This window comes from Galleria mellonella, unplaced genomic scaffold, assembly GCF_026898425.1.
Source record: "Galleria mellonella isolate WM207_F2 unplaced genomic scaffold, CSIRO_AGI_GalMel_v1 utg33, whole genome shotgun sequence".
Lineage (NCBI taxonomy): Eukaryota > Metazoa > Arthropoda > Insecta > Lepidoptera > Pyralidae > Galleria > Galleria mellonella.
In genome coordinates this window covers 508,021-523,236 of record NW_026442079.1, presented here as the reverse complement: position 1 = coordinate 523,236, position 15,216 = coordinate 508,021, and the positions used below count along the sequence as shown (strand labels likewise).

General features: G+C 31.0%; 2 protein-coding genes across 2 annotated transcripts in view; one reads left to right on the top strand and one right to left on the bottom strand.

Annotated features, from left to right (window-relative positions):
* The window catches only part of LOC113517253 (uncharacterized), a 171,110-nt gene that overhangs the window by 57,034 nt on the left and 98,860 nt on the right, over nucleotides 1–15,216 (top strand). The gene's annotated exons all lie outside the window — the stretch shown is intronic.
* On the bottom strand, nucleotides 6,388–10,576 carry LOC128201061 (uncharacterized). The gene is made up of 2 exons (XM_052896649.1): nucleotides 9,045–10,576; nucleotides 6,388–8,520 (listed from the first exon to the last, which is right to left on the bottom strand). Exon 2 carries the CDS (start codon nucleotides 8,513–8,515, stop codon nucleotides 6,644–6,646), a length of 1,872 nt encoding a protein of 623 aa, XP_052752609.1. The 5' UTR covers nucleotides 8,516–8,520; nucleotides 9,045–10,576; the 3' UTR covers nucleotides 6,388–6,643.

The following is a 15,216-nucleotide window of genomic DNA, read 5'->3' as shown; positions in this document are numbered from 1 at the left end:
TATACTTCGTAATTTTTTGTTTTAAGCCATATGTAGGATTACAAACGGCACCGCATAATTGTATTTGTTTTAGAAATTTTTAGATAATTTTACGAAAACGATACTAGTCACTAACATCGTTTTATCGATTACTGGAGAGCTTATATTGTATAGATGAACGATCAATTTGTTTATGTCGCTTTAGCATACATGCTATTATATTTTTTTCTTTTTATATTTCCAAAAGCCGTTTACAGCCAACCAGTTATGACAAAGTTAACATGTATTCGAAATTTAAAAAAAAAATCAAATCGAATGTGTTTTATTGTTTATCAATTTTCGTGTATTCACCATTGGAGGTGTTGCTTTTTTTTTAAGAAGAAAAATATATACATATATAAATACACAAATATAATATCATATTATTCAACAAAAGTTTCATATGTCATGTCACTCAATTTGTTCTCGCTCAAGAAAAATGTATTTTCTGTTATAGTATCTTGTAATAGAAAAGACGTAATACAATATCATGATTGACGAAGCTAAATGTAAAGTAAATATCTGTGGGAGACATCTGTCAACTTAGTTAATAATTGTAAAACTTAATCTTAGTTTATATACCTAGTTAAATAGTAATAAATGTGGTAGAACTAGAAAAGTTTTTAAAGAGAAAGCAAGAATGTTGACGTCTATCCAATTTTGTATGAGATGATGCGAAAGATCTGAGTGTTCAAGAGATTTCTTATTATTTACCTGTATAAGTACCTAGCAACAGTTGACATTCTTGCTTGTTTCTTCTAGCTAAAATTGCTTTTGAATGGGCGAAGGACTCTTTAAATAATTACTATTCGAAAAAGCTTAAATTTTAATTTACTTGAATTCAAATTATTTATTTAAAAAAAATTAAAATGAATAAATAATACAAAATGTTTACTTCATAAATTAAGAAAAGCTTGGTTAAATTTATCAAGCGTGTAACTATATAATGATAATATAAAATATATCGTAAAATAAACTATTTCAATTACACTAGCTGTATCTTGCAATTTTGCCTGTATAATTTGTATATAAAATATCCTATATATTAAGTTAGGATATAATCTATTCATGTACCCAATTTCATTCAATTCCTTTCAGCAGTTATTGCGTGAAAGACTAACAAACATCCATTCATACATTCTTATAAATTTTCGTGTTTACGAGTACTAGTATTTATTTAGAGTGCGATCGTATTTTAGCTTCTAATTAATTAAAGGTTATTAACCTAAAAGATGGGTTCCGGATCGCTTTCCAACTCAATGATCGGTTCTTTGATGTCACGTACCTATCCAATCTGTATGTTATACCAACGGCATCTTTGAAATCAATTTTCGAAATTTCACCTTATTGCTATCGATTATTATTTAAATATCGATAAATTAGATGAAGAGAATATTTCAATATTATCTAGAAACATGAAACTAAGCACAATGGTGGGTATAATGCCTTTTAATTAAAGTGAATAAAAATATCGAGTTATAACAATTATGTTGATTTTCATCTTATGAGCTATCCTATGGTAAATTATTAATACAGCTCTCTAAACCTCTTAATAATTTAAATCTATGATTAGCATTGCCTACAATTTAGATCTTTTTCAATGAGAAAAGCCGTAGTAGTAATTTGTTTCAGTACTTAGCTAGCTAAATATTATTTGCCTTATGAAAAACAAAAATATTTTAATAATACGTTAAATGTTCTATTTAAAATATTGATAAGTCAGATGTAAAAAATACAATGTGAAAACTAAGCACAATGATATAAGTTAATTATTTTAATGAAAGAGAATAAAAATAATAAGTAATAGAAATTGTCGATTTTCTTCTTATGGGATCTCCCATGGGAAATTGTTAATACGGCTCTCTAAATCTCTCAATAATTTGTATCTGTGATTAGCAGTGCCTGCAATTTAATCCTCCTTCAATGAGAAAAGCCAGTATTAATAATTTGTTTCTGTACTTAGCAATAACTAAACATTAAGCCCTTATGAAAAAATACATACTATTAATTGCCCGTACTAAGCAATAGCTTGCCGTGTAGTCACGACATAGAATAGGCCACCCCTTACATTCCTGAGGGTGTCGTAAGAGGCGATTAAGGGAGGGCGAAGGATGGGTAACAGTTTCCCTCTTAATACATATCCAAAACCTAGCTGCGATTGTCAATCCGTCTGCCAAACGTGGGAACTATTGGCAAAATCCTTCAAAGAGGAGGCTTATGTTCAGCAGTAAACATTTAAAGGTTGATATTGTGACTAAGCAATAGCTAATATACGCGCGTTAATTCCAAATTAAGGGATAAAGGTTAAGCAATAAAATACAAGTTGCATATGAAGGAAAATATACATACAAAAAAATTCATCGTGTCGTAAAGAGGGATAATATCGTCCCTCTGTTGCGGAATTGGGACTGTTTTGTCGTAATTACAACCGGCAATGGTGTGAGGGCACGCAGCCTTAGTACTGCGCTCTCTAAAGAGTGCTATGTATAAAAAAAAAGAAACTGTATGCAGAAGGCATTGTCATCGTGGTAGATGCGAATACTTAGTATAAATTTACACAAATTTTATTGCAATTAAAAGTTCTTACCTTAAGTCTTTTGGACTTAATTTTGATGCACTTGTTTGATCTTCACTGAAACTTTTAACGTGACAGAATTAAACTTTATTCATTTTGTAATTGAATTATTATTTTAGTATTTTGTAATTTTATAATTAATTTTTAATTGTTCATCAAAATGATAAATATAATTGTATTGTATTTGTTTAATATAGTAAATCTGTAAGGAAAATATAACATATTATATTATTAAGATAATAATATAAATGTAACAAAGTGCTATAAGCCATTTAATTTAGTAAGGAAATAGTTTATCACGTTTCCACAATAATATTTTTTCACGGTCCTAACTTGGAATTTCCAGTTGCCATAACTTACGTGCTATAGCCATTAAGCTAATACGTACTATGGCGAGAAATAAATTTTATGTCTTTGTATTATTTATTTGGTTTTATCATATGAATAAATACCTAGTGTTCCTAATTTTTATAGTTTTAATTCGAATTTTTATTGAAAGAGTACATGATTAGACCTCATTTTTTCAGAAATCATTGTAGTTTTCTAGGTTAAATAGAAAACGAATTTATTTTTGTTTTACTTGATTTAGAGGCCTCTACTTGGAACCTAAATATAATAACATTATTATTAATGTAAATTATAATTAAGAAAATACCTACAATATTAAAGTTTAAATCCGCAATTTCAGCACAAGACTTTGATAGTTTGTTTAATATGAACAATGAAATATTTACGTTATTTTATATTATAATATTACTATAAAATAATTCGATAGAGAGGTAAAATAATACCTAGCACGTGAATGGTTCTCCAAAGTCACAAAAAAAATTCTATCTAATTAACTAAATAATTATACAACTCTACAAAATTTTATTTAATCTAAATTGATATTATATTTTGCTATAGAATAAATTAAAATTAAAAAAAAATTTGGTAAATCACTCAACTAAACAGCCGAGTAACGAATGGCTAGTGAGAGTAGTAAGAAGATTTACGTTACATCTGCGTTTAAGTTTAGCCTCGACTAGTTTAGATAGAAATCTGAGTATACGAAATCATTCACTAGAAACGTATCTAGGTTTTTAATACAAATTATTAATGTAAACATTATTGCAGTTGTAACGTAAATCTTTACACAACGCATACAGCTACCCTGAACGGTCATTGTTAGTAACTCAAATATTGTTCAAAGTGCTTAATGCGAGTTGTACAAAAATTTACGTTACTTGCGTTAACATTTACAATTTTAAAAGAAAGTTTTAAACTTAAACAATATAAATATTCTCAGGAATCAAACTGAATTGGTCCATATATATCCTGCATAATTCCTCATTCTAATTTTTGTGATGCATACATATCGGTTATGGGGACTTCATTCTTCCACCAAATTGTGCTATCTTTTCCGCGAATTAGGTGTGATAAATAGTATTAAATCTATAATGTGGTCCGCCTGTAAACAAAATTTCATTAATATCCTAAATGGATATTAATGAAATTTCGTTTGCAGGCGGACGGCAGTCGTTTATAAGGGTGATTGAGTAACAAACTAATAAATTCGATTTTGATAGATAGATAGATAAATATAGACACATAATTTATTTTTACACAAACTTCATCACACAAATAACGACAAACAGAAATAAACATTTACAAAAACAGTGTAAAAAGAATACAAATACATACATAGAGTAAAATACATAAAAATTTAAACAGATTATTTTTTTTCTTCTTTCGCGTATGTGCCACAGTAACGCAAAATTTCCAAACTAAATAATTATAAAACTGTAAGTAGGTAGGCGTGTAATTATTTATGTAAAAATAGTAACGTTATTTTCATCGTTTCCATAAAAAACAGTTTTGTCAGATAATTTGAAAAGCACATTGTGTGCGGCATTGTTTATTTATGTAGCCCGAGCTTCAAGTACAATAATTCAATTTGTTCACTAATAATGAATCACTTCATGGTAGTTGAGACGGCGGCGGACTAGCACTATTCAATGGCCGCTAGGGCTGGCAAATTGCCGTTCCCGACTGCGTTGTAAAGGCTTTACTATTAGAATAAATAGACTAGGTAGAAGTGACACTTATATAGTTTCCTTTGTGAATGCGGCAATGCCACCAAAATGTAAGGTACATTTATCTTCAGACTCCGCATTGTCACAAATTTATTCGCATTTAATAAATAATTTTACGACATGACGCGTCTCACGTGATACACGTATAAATGAGCGAGACGCATGCTCTAACATGATGTCTGTTGTCCTGCCAGATTTATTCTATGAATGATAATCCTATTAATATTATAAATGTGAAAGTTAGTAAAGATGGATAGATAGATATTTGTTACTCTTTTACATAAAAAACTACCGAACGGATTTGAATGAAATTTAATATACGGGTCGGTTACATTTTAATTTAACATACCTATAGAATATTTTATATACAGATTTACGTGGGCGAAGCCGCAGGGTACATAATAAATGATATGAGTAACACAGCCTGCGCTATCAGATTACACTGGCAAGACACCATTGAGGGATGTTGTGTGAGGATGAGATCAGGGAGTCTACCATGAAATAAAATTACGAATTTACGGTCTCAATTTCGTGTTTTTGTTCTTATCGAAATCGGCACAATAAATGGAGCTTAACATTTCGTCCGTTATAAATCCTACCATAAGAATACGAATAAAAGTTATTTTAATTAATTTTTAATATTTTTAAACGGTATGTATTATGTAATTTTAATATAAAATTTTTGTTTCGTTTAGTCTCGAAATTTTGGAAAACATTTCATAATAGGCCCTCGGAATAGTTGGTCCATCGTGTTGAATTAACCACGACTATTTCCGGATGGAACAGCATGAAAGTAGACATTTGTGTTAGAGCTAAACTAAACCGTATTACTTACAATTACATTTTCCCTGTCTTAACAGCACAATAGAACACGGCTGTCAGTACCCCAACATAGGTACGATTATTGAATGCATGGGGGTGTCCTTTCAACCTGGATATTTATTTTTATAGCTTCACAAAGAGATTTCTCAAATAGCATCCACGTTAGAAAAGTGACTCGTGAAACGTATTCGGGAATTCGGCTTTGTAGTAATCGTGAAATATGTTTGCGACATGACCTCCGTTTTGTTAACATTTTTAGCGTGTTCCCTAACTGTGACATTGACCAAGTTTCAAGTATAGTTACGTAAAGCTTGCTGTAATAATATAATAAAAAGCTATATCATTTTTGTGTTTATCACATGTAAATTAATTTGTTTTAAATTATAAACACTTTTTGGTAGAACGTAATAAATGTAGAGTGTGATATGTAATCGCATAGACAGTTCTAGCAGAGAACGCCATTACATGATAACTCCGCCATATGTACACTTATTTATATAAACGTGCATTTAAGTTTAAATAAACAAACAGACGTATTCTTTCACATTGTTTAGATTATATTATTTTCTATAACTGTTTTTGTATAAGATTGAATACAGTATAATGGCATACTGTATAATGAATCTTAAACAATAACTAAGAGAATAAGACGTAAACAATGTGTGACTAGGTAGTGTTGTATTTATAGAGTCACATAGATTAGGGTTAGAATAATAATCTTTTATGTAACAGCGTATACAGAATTAGATTGAAATCCGTTAGTATCATTTTTAGGGAATATTTTACCACTCACATAAAAAAAATAACAAATCGAGCTTTTCATATTAATGATTCGATTAAATTGTTATATAGACGCACGTAACCTTTAGTAAACGTTTAAGATGTTTTGTTGTTAGAGATGGGCAATCCACCTGGGTGGGTTTAAAGTCTGGTGGGTAAAAACCGGGTGTTTTGGGTTTATTGGGTTTAAACCCCATAAACACCCAAATTTTTGGGTGTTTATGATTTTGTACTTCATCATCGTCATCTCAGCCGCAAGACGTCCACTATACTGGACATAGACAATATTATTATGCAGCCTACAGAATAAAAAACTTTTAATTTGATTTTGAGTTTATTAAGAAAGAGATGAAAGTAAAATGTAAAACTACAGTCAATCACTGTCAGATTCAGAGTTATTACAAGCGATGAATTGTATAGGTTCGATAGGCTCTATTTCGTCTAAACTGTTATGTTCATTTACTTGCTCAATGAAAGCTTCTAAGGTATTTTCTTCATTAAACTGAATGTCCTCGCATTCAGCTTTATGTTTAAGATTCCAGTTATAACAAATGAATGAAATTTTTTCAGTTCTTTCAGTTGTAAGTCGATTTCTTTTGTTATTATTTATGTAGCCTTGGATACTAAAGGAACGCTCAGTGGCTGCCGAAGTACAGGGAGCTGATAGAATACGAATCGCTACTTTGCTTAACTCAGTGGAACCACAAATACCTTTCCACCATATTAGGGGCTCAATGCTATCTAATGAGCTCCATACAAATCCTCTGGCCCAAAAGTTTTCTTTAGCTTTATAACACGCCAAATCTGCCATTACATTTGACAAACTTAAGTGTTGGCTTAAATTGTAGATAAACTCCATACCCTTAAGTTCTTCCTCTTGAGTAAGTTCGACTCCTAGAGTCCTGGGGTCTAGAATATATGCTGCAAAATGTATTGGCCTCATTGCCATATTGCATCTTGAAGATACTGATGTTAGAATCTGCTGTTTGCTTTCTTCGCTCAATGTCGAAATCTCATTTAATGCAAAACGTATCTTAGCTTGTACATCTCTAAATGTAATGTATGTGCGATGCAAACGATTCTGGTCGCTCTCTAAGTAAAATATGCTTTCAGTGACTGGTTCCAAAATACTTATACATTCCCCTGTCTTCGTCCAGAAATCATCACTTAGAATTAAATCTTTAATATCTCTTGAAATTACCACATCTTCTCTAACTGTTAATATTTGCAAAGCTATCTTATTTGCTTTCAAACTTTTTAACGAAGTAACATGACTTCCCCATCTTGTAGCACAAAGCAATTTTAGTGTTTGTGTAGAATCTTCACCCTGCCTTGATTTTATCAACAAGGAACTTAATCGTTGACTCCTTTTAACAGTTTTTATTATATTTATGGCTTGCATAATAAACACAGTTACTTCTTGTATCTTTACAATATCTTGGCACAACAAGTTAAGGATATGTGCACAGCAACCGAGAGGAACAACATGTGGATATTTGAGTTTTGTTAATTCGAATGCCTTTTGTATATTTCTAGCGTTATCGCCAATAAGTACAAGAAACTTATTTGCTCCATACACTTTCATTACTTTTTCAACTTCTTGGCTAAGGTATTCACTAGTGTGAGGATTACTTTCTGTATTCAAACTTTTAACGTATGCAGGTTGAGGTTTTGATATAAGAAAGTTTATTATTCCTTCATTTCTTAAATTAGACCAGCCATCGCACTGAAGGTGTAAGTAACTACAAGCATTTAGTTCCTCATTTAACTCAAAACGCATTTCTCTATATATTTTATCTAAGTATTTTGTCGCTAAAGCTTTACGTGAAGGTATTTTAAATTTTGGTTGCAATTTTTCGAAAAATTGTATCCATAAAGGATGTTGCACCATCGATAATGGCGTCCCTGTTACAAATATAGCTCTCGCTAATTCTGTTTTTATATGATCATCGGTGTCTTGAAACTCAGCATTTATTGTAGTGTTAGCAGACGACGAGGGGCTTATAAAAGAATCATTTGTCTCTATCTCTGACAGTCCAGACATTTTGGTTTTGGACGAGCTATCTTTTATAAGTTTCATAGAGTCTTTTAATGTTTCTGGAGATTTTGGACAAGTGATAAGATGTTGAAGCATTTTGGCAGCATTACTGAATTTGTAGACCTTATTACAAAGCTTGCAAGAAACAGACTTGTTTGGTAAAGTACGGTAGTGCTCCCATATGCGTAAATCTTTAGGTCTCCCCATTGAACCTAAAAAAATGAACGATGATTAGTTGGTCTGACGAAAATTCAACAATAGAGTGCCTATTTTTTTACAATGATTATTTCTTGTTATTTACAATAAATTTATTAAAAAAATAATAAAATAAATACAAAAAACCTTTGTAAAATTACATCTCCTCGGAGGATTAAACGCAGACGCTAGTTTATTATCGTATTGTTCTGTATTTTTCTCAGCAACTTCTTTAATTCCATTAGGTACTTACGCATATTATGTTAAAAATAAATATCTAGTACACATCTTAGGCTATCCACCATTATTATCCAATGACGACTCTCAGCTAACTATGCACTATCATCCAAAATAAACGTGTATGGAAAATTTTATCCCAGTCGGTTGAGGATTGAGGATAATTGCATCAACATACGAACATACCTACATACTTTTATTTACATAACGCAAGCTAAATAAAAGCTTGTAATAATACATCTAATTTTAAGTTAAAATTGTTAAGTGATCATGATATAATTGTATCATTCAAAAATCCACTTACCTTTAATTATTTCTTGTTAAGTATAAATATTATTTCAAATCTGCTCCCTTAATATGCACTTTTTTACTGCTTTTCCTACCTAACACGTTACCAGGAAGTCACGTTACCAGAGTCAGAGTAATAGTGAACACGTTTGACAGTGATTGTCGTCGCCTCATATTCAGCGTCGACGAATAGGGGAATCCCCAGTCATAATGTATTGCATGCGTGGCGGTCTTACTTCAAATCCATAAACAAAGAGATAATTACAGAACTCGATACTAGATGGCGCTGTTTTTGTTTGAAGAAAGTTTGCGGGCTAAAATACATAGAATTTCATCAATGACTTCCACAAAGAACAACATTTCTGTTTTTTCTAAGTCCGTATCTCTTCCGTATATTTCATAAGATATAAGCTTGGGCTACATTGTTATGCAACGTGATTTTGTCGCTGTCTTGCTAGCAGGGTTGACAGATATACGATTTAAATCGTACTCATACTATTATTTGTCTATTTTTTAATGTACGATCGTAAAGATTATGATCGTAATTCGCACAAAAACATACGACTTTTTGGTTACCTGGCAACATTTTTATTATGAAACGAACATGCTCACATCATCAGTCACATGCAACAATTTATTGGGGATTTCCCCTTCACATCTGGCAGTCCTGCTTGCTAGAATATAGGTAAGTCAGCCACAGTTACTGACGATCGATATTTAAAGGGTATTGTTTTTGTGCTAAATATTTCATAAAAACGTTATTTAATACTTTGTGGATTATTAATTTAGTTGATAATCACTGGAAGTAAAATGGATGCTAATTTGAGAGATCAAGATCTTCGTATAAAACAGTTAATAAAAGAAAATCTACGTAAGTACTCTTTTTATACCTAGGTAGGTAAGGTATAATAAACACAAAAGGTACTTAGATCGCGTGTGTTCGAAGCATTTATTCTAATAAATTTAATTTAAAATTGTAGAAAGAAAAAAATGTCTGCCAAGCCGTAGCCGAAGCCGATCTCCAAATATATTTGGCGATAGTGAGACCCAGTGTCCAGATGATTTACCCAGCGTCGTCGCAACAAAGAAAAAAACGAGGATAAAGTAAAAGAAAATTTACTGAAAGAAGAAACAAACTGTTCTAAATGCTTAATTTATGGAGAAGAGGATAAAAGAAATGAGTATTTCGGACTGTTAGTGGCTCAAGAATTTAAATATATACGGCCATGTGTGCGAACGAGGTGTTATGAAGAAATTTTAAAGTATCTACGGGAAGCAAAAGGCCAACATGTTGATCAACTGCAACATGAAAACACTGAAAATTAATTACTTTCATTTTATTATATATAGATTTTTAAAATTTCCTGAAATATTATTAGTTAACGTTTTATTTAATATTGTAGAATTGATCAATACAATTTATAAAAATAATTTATTGGTATTACTTACATATTTTCAAAAAAATACGTAAAAACCTATTTTTTTGGGTGATTATGGGAGTTTATGGGTGTTTATTGGGTTTTTACCAAAGCACCGGGTTTAAACCCGGTGCTTTGCCCATCTGTATTTGTTGTAGATGTTGTCAGTGATTTTGATGCTAAAAAATATAAATTTTATTGCTTGTGTTGCAAATTCTTATAGATGCTATAGTTTTTTTTTTTAGATTGAAAAGAAGTGTGTAAATATAATCAATATGCATTTTGATTTGGCAAAAAAGTGACATAATAAATTAACTAATATTTATTTTTATGTAAAATGTAGTTATAATAATATTAGTTGTGTATTTTATTTGTGTCTGTATAGTCAATATAGTCTTTCATATTTTTATTTTTACAACTTATGAAGGAGGTTTATGCTACCACAATTTATAAGAGGTATTTATACAATTTAAATGTTATATTTTGCCGCGATCTTACAATTTAACAAAAATAAAAAATTACATGACAGCAATATATGGTGAAGAAAAATTAACTTATTATAAAATACTCTTGTTATAAAATAAAATGTCTGTGTCGGTATCATGAAGTCGCATTTCAAAGCCTATTTATTGAAGTTCTATCTTCAATAATCTCGATTGAAGTGAAATCAGGAAAATATTTAAAAAGGAAAAATCCTATCTCAGAACACGAACGAAAAGATCTAATATGCTTTATATTATTGCTACGCAAAAGTATTTCATCTTCGAACATTTCACGAACTTCTGCACAATAAGACGATAAGCGTTTGTATTGATTTTTATTAATACTAGCGACTTAGCAATTCGGTGCTGAGGCTTTGGATTGGCGATCAATCTATTAATGTCACAACATAAAGAATGAAAGATACGCTTGTTGGCCATTCTTAAGCTTTAAATGAGTAAATAGAATAATATTCTCACGACTACAATATGTAATGGGATAGTTAGAGGCAATTGTCATGCCCAACAGTGATCCGAATATATTATGGTTTCTTAACCTAGGAGTCGCGACCCTTGGAGGGGGCGCGTTTGTTTTTTATCAGGTACGCCATCAGTTTGTGCATTCAGTGTCACGTATAAAACAAAGAAACAAATTTTCTTTTTATGTCTTTACTTTCTCGATGTACACTCACTAGAGTTTAACATAGCAAAGTGACTTTTGTTTATGAGTAATATTGTCTCAAGAAAACAAGATTCGTTACTTGTAAATCCAAGGTCTGCGTGATAATAATATTTGAAACCAATTGAAACTTAACTTTCCAGACAAGGAGAAAGTTTAGAATCTTAATTTTATTATGCGATTTAATTATTTATTCTGTCTCTGCCGATAAATAGTCGGTTGTTGTAACAATAATTATGTTGATTTATTTTATACATAAGTAATTTTCTTAAAGTTCTCTTTGTTGTTCTCTTGTTTGAAACTAAACCAATATAACAATTTTCAGCGAATAATCATTAATTGGAAACAACTTGAACAAAGCCACAGATAATGAAGCCTAATCAGAAAACGGTTTTAACTTTTCAAAAAGGATTCTCAATTCTTGTGATTTTAACGTATCTTTATTACGCAATTAGGTCACCAACTTTTAACTGATTATCACTATTGTTTCTTTAATCAATAGTGTTTGCTCTCTTATTAGTTTCAAATGATTAATATATGAATAAGAGAATTTAGAACTATACGTTACATTTAAATTTGCTAAACAAACACACACAAAAAATACAAGTGTATTGAGTTTTAGGAAAACGTTTAAAAATTGTTTTCATGTTATTTGCCGGAAGATTTACGGTTAATTAGTTTCCAGTGAGTTAGACATGGTTACAATTCGGGTGCATGAGTGAACTCTAGCGTACTTTGTACTAATTAATTACAATGTTAGTGTGAACACCGCTGAATGTGTCTCTCGGGACGAGTTAGAAACCCGAGCCCTTAAGTTATGGTACGCGGCTTTACGGAATTGCAAATCATTTAGTAGTATAGAATTTAGTTCGGCCCTATGCGTCATAAATTAATTATCACTATTTCATTTCACTCGTGTTAGTGTTGCCCTCTAGTGTTTAAAGTTATTAGGTCGCCTTTTCTACATGAAGGCTTCTGTTGTTGTTTACCAGATGAAACACAAAATAAATGATGATTTTTTTTGTTTTATGCAACATACATTGACAAAAAAGCTGACGATTCACCTGCTGGAAAGTGATAACCGTCACCAATAGATATGAACATTATTATGAATATAAGAAAACATAATGTGAAATCTACGATACACTGTTCATGCAATGTGCTGTCGTTTTATTTATTTTTAACTTATTCATATATGAATTTGAAAATTCTGCTTCAATCCTGAGGATCCTCGGAATACAATCAAGCGTCTACTCGGAATATAAATAGCGTTTAATAAAAAAAGAGATTTTTAAGAGATTAAATACTGTTTTTTCTCATATACTACATAGTATCTATATTTATATACACAATATATATATATATATATATATATATATATATATATATATATATATATATATATATATATATATAAATTTGTGTGAAATTTAAGAAAAATCTATGTATTATATTTTCTATGTATTATATATATAAATACCGGGCCAATAAATGAACAAACTCAACGTCGTGGGAAGAGCAGCCAATTATAAAATTTAATCTTATCTTATCATTTAATCACTAATCTTCATAATTGGTTTTATCTAAGTAAAACATTTATTACTTTACTATAGTTATAAATTTGAAATTGAGTTAGTAACCCTTGGCATCTATATTTCATAATGAATTGTCATGAAATTTAACATAGTACACTAGTTGTATGTTATATGACGTAAAAATTAGTAGGTACGTAATGATTAGGGGATGGGCAGCAGCGACCCTTTTTAAATATCAACAAAAGCTTAACTACTATTGACAAAACCCCCTTATGGAGAAGACTTATGTACAGCAGTGGGCAATTAACGGACTGATATGATAATGATGATTTGCCGTGTGGTCCCGGCATAGAATAGGCCACCCCTTTTTTTCCTGTAAATGTCGTAAGTCGCTACTAAGGGAGAGTGAGGATGAGCAGCAACGTTCCTCTTAAAACATCTTTAAAGCCTAACTGCGGTTGCCAATCTGCCTGCCAAGCGTGACAACTACTGGCAAAACCCTCCAAGGGGGAGGCTTATGTTCAGCAGTGGTTGGTTAAAGGCTGATATGGTGATGATGATGATGATGATGATAGTGTCATTATAAATTAATTATATGGCAGTACAATATCTTAATTCTCAGGATTGGCGACGCGTGAGGATACCATTTTCCATCGGGTAGGCTGATAACCATGTCACGTTAGCTTATGTACCATTCTATATTCAATATGTGTCATTCTAATTTAAAAAGAATTATGAATAAAGTTAGGAAATTATTTAATTTTAATAGTTTGCAAGTCATATAATTGTACAATCTGCATACATTATATTAGCATGCAATTTTAAATGTTCTATTGGTACCGGGCAAAAATATACGCCAAAGATCGTCTTCTATCTCGTGTATACGGTAGAACTTTCTTTGTATTATACAGTAAGCCCGGCCTAGTGTAGGGAAATTTTTCCTTATGCATTTTTACTTAATCCGGGATAAGATTAAAGGTCAACATAAATATTTTAATGTTATGTTTCTCCGGATCCCACTGAAGTTATTGTGTGTAACTTACTTCAATATCAGATGCCAGCGTCGCTAGATCCGATGTTTGTTCGAAATTATTTAGTAAATCTTTGTTTCTTAGAGAAATTTTGAGAAATTGATTGAAAAATAAAATCACTGTGAATCGCTAAAGTATCAGAGGAGCTTAGAAAGCGGCGGATTTTCTACTTCTGTCACTCCTAATAGTGTTTACTTGGTAACGCTACAAGAATAGTAAAACTCAGGGAATACGGATTAAAATTTATGAGTACGTAAAAGTAAAGGAAATATATATTCTCCATACCTTAAAACCTAGATTGTCGTATACAGCACGGTTCCAGAGATGTTTAATCCCACATACGCTTAGGTTATGAAACGAGCTCCCTTTCGAGATTTTTCCAAGACACGAAGAAGAGCTTGGGCTATTCAAAAATGGAGTAAAGAGGTTTCTTCTGGGTCAGCAATGCGTGTGTAAGATATTTTTTAAAAATTATATTAATTTTCGTAAACATCTTGTGTCAAAATGTGTACCTACATTTATTAATAAAAATCAGAGTAACTACTATAAAAATAATAAAATTGTTAATATATCAAATATTGCAATATATTATTCTTATAGTGTATATAAAACATTATTTTTTTTGTAATTGATTTTATAATTATTTATTATCATGATACTTGAATAAAAAGTAATGAAATTGTAAGAACACCTGGTTTCGCTGACTTGTTTATTCGAATTCGGCCCTGTAGATATAACAAATTGTTATTTGGGTGGGGAGGCACTTCTTGTCCAACCGTTGAACAGAGCGGAGCCTGCCTGACGTATCAAGTATGAACAATTATAGTAAACTGCGTGATTATTATAGATATATAAAATATATTAAAATAATATTATATTGAAGTAAAGACATAAAATACAAAATTGGGCAGAAATAAAGATTCGCATTTGGCAACGCTGTCAGATGCGCATTTTACAAGAGATGGTGTAAAATAATATTCTCATAGGAGAAACACGAGCGTTGTTTCTATGTAAGGGTCTTTTACATTAAATTACGCCATTTTGCA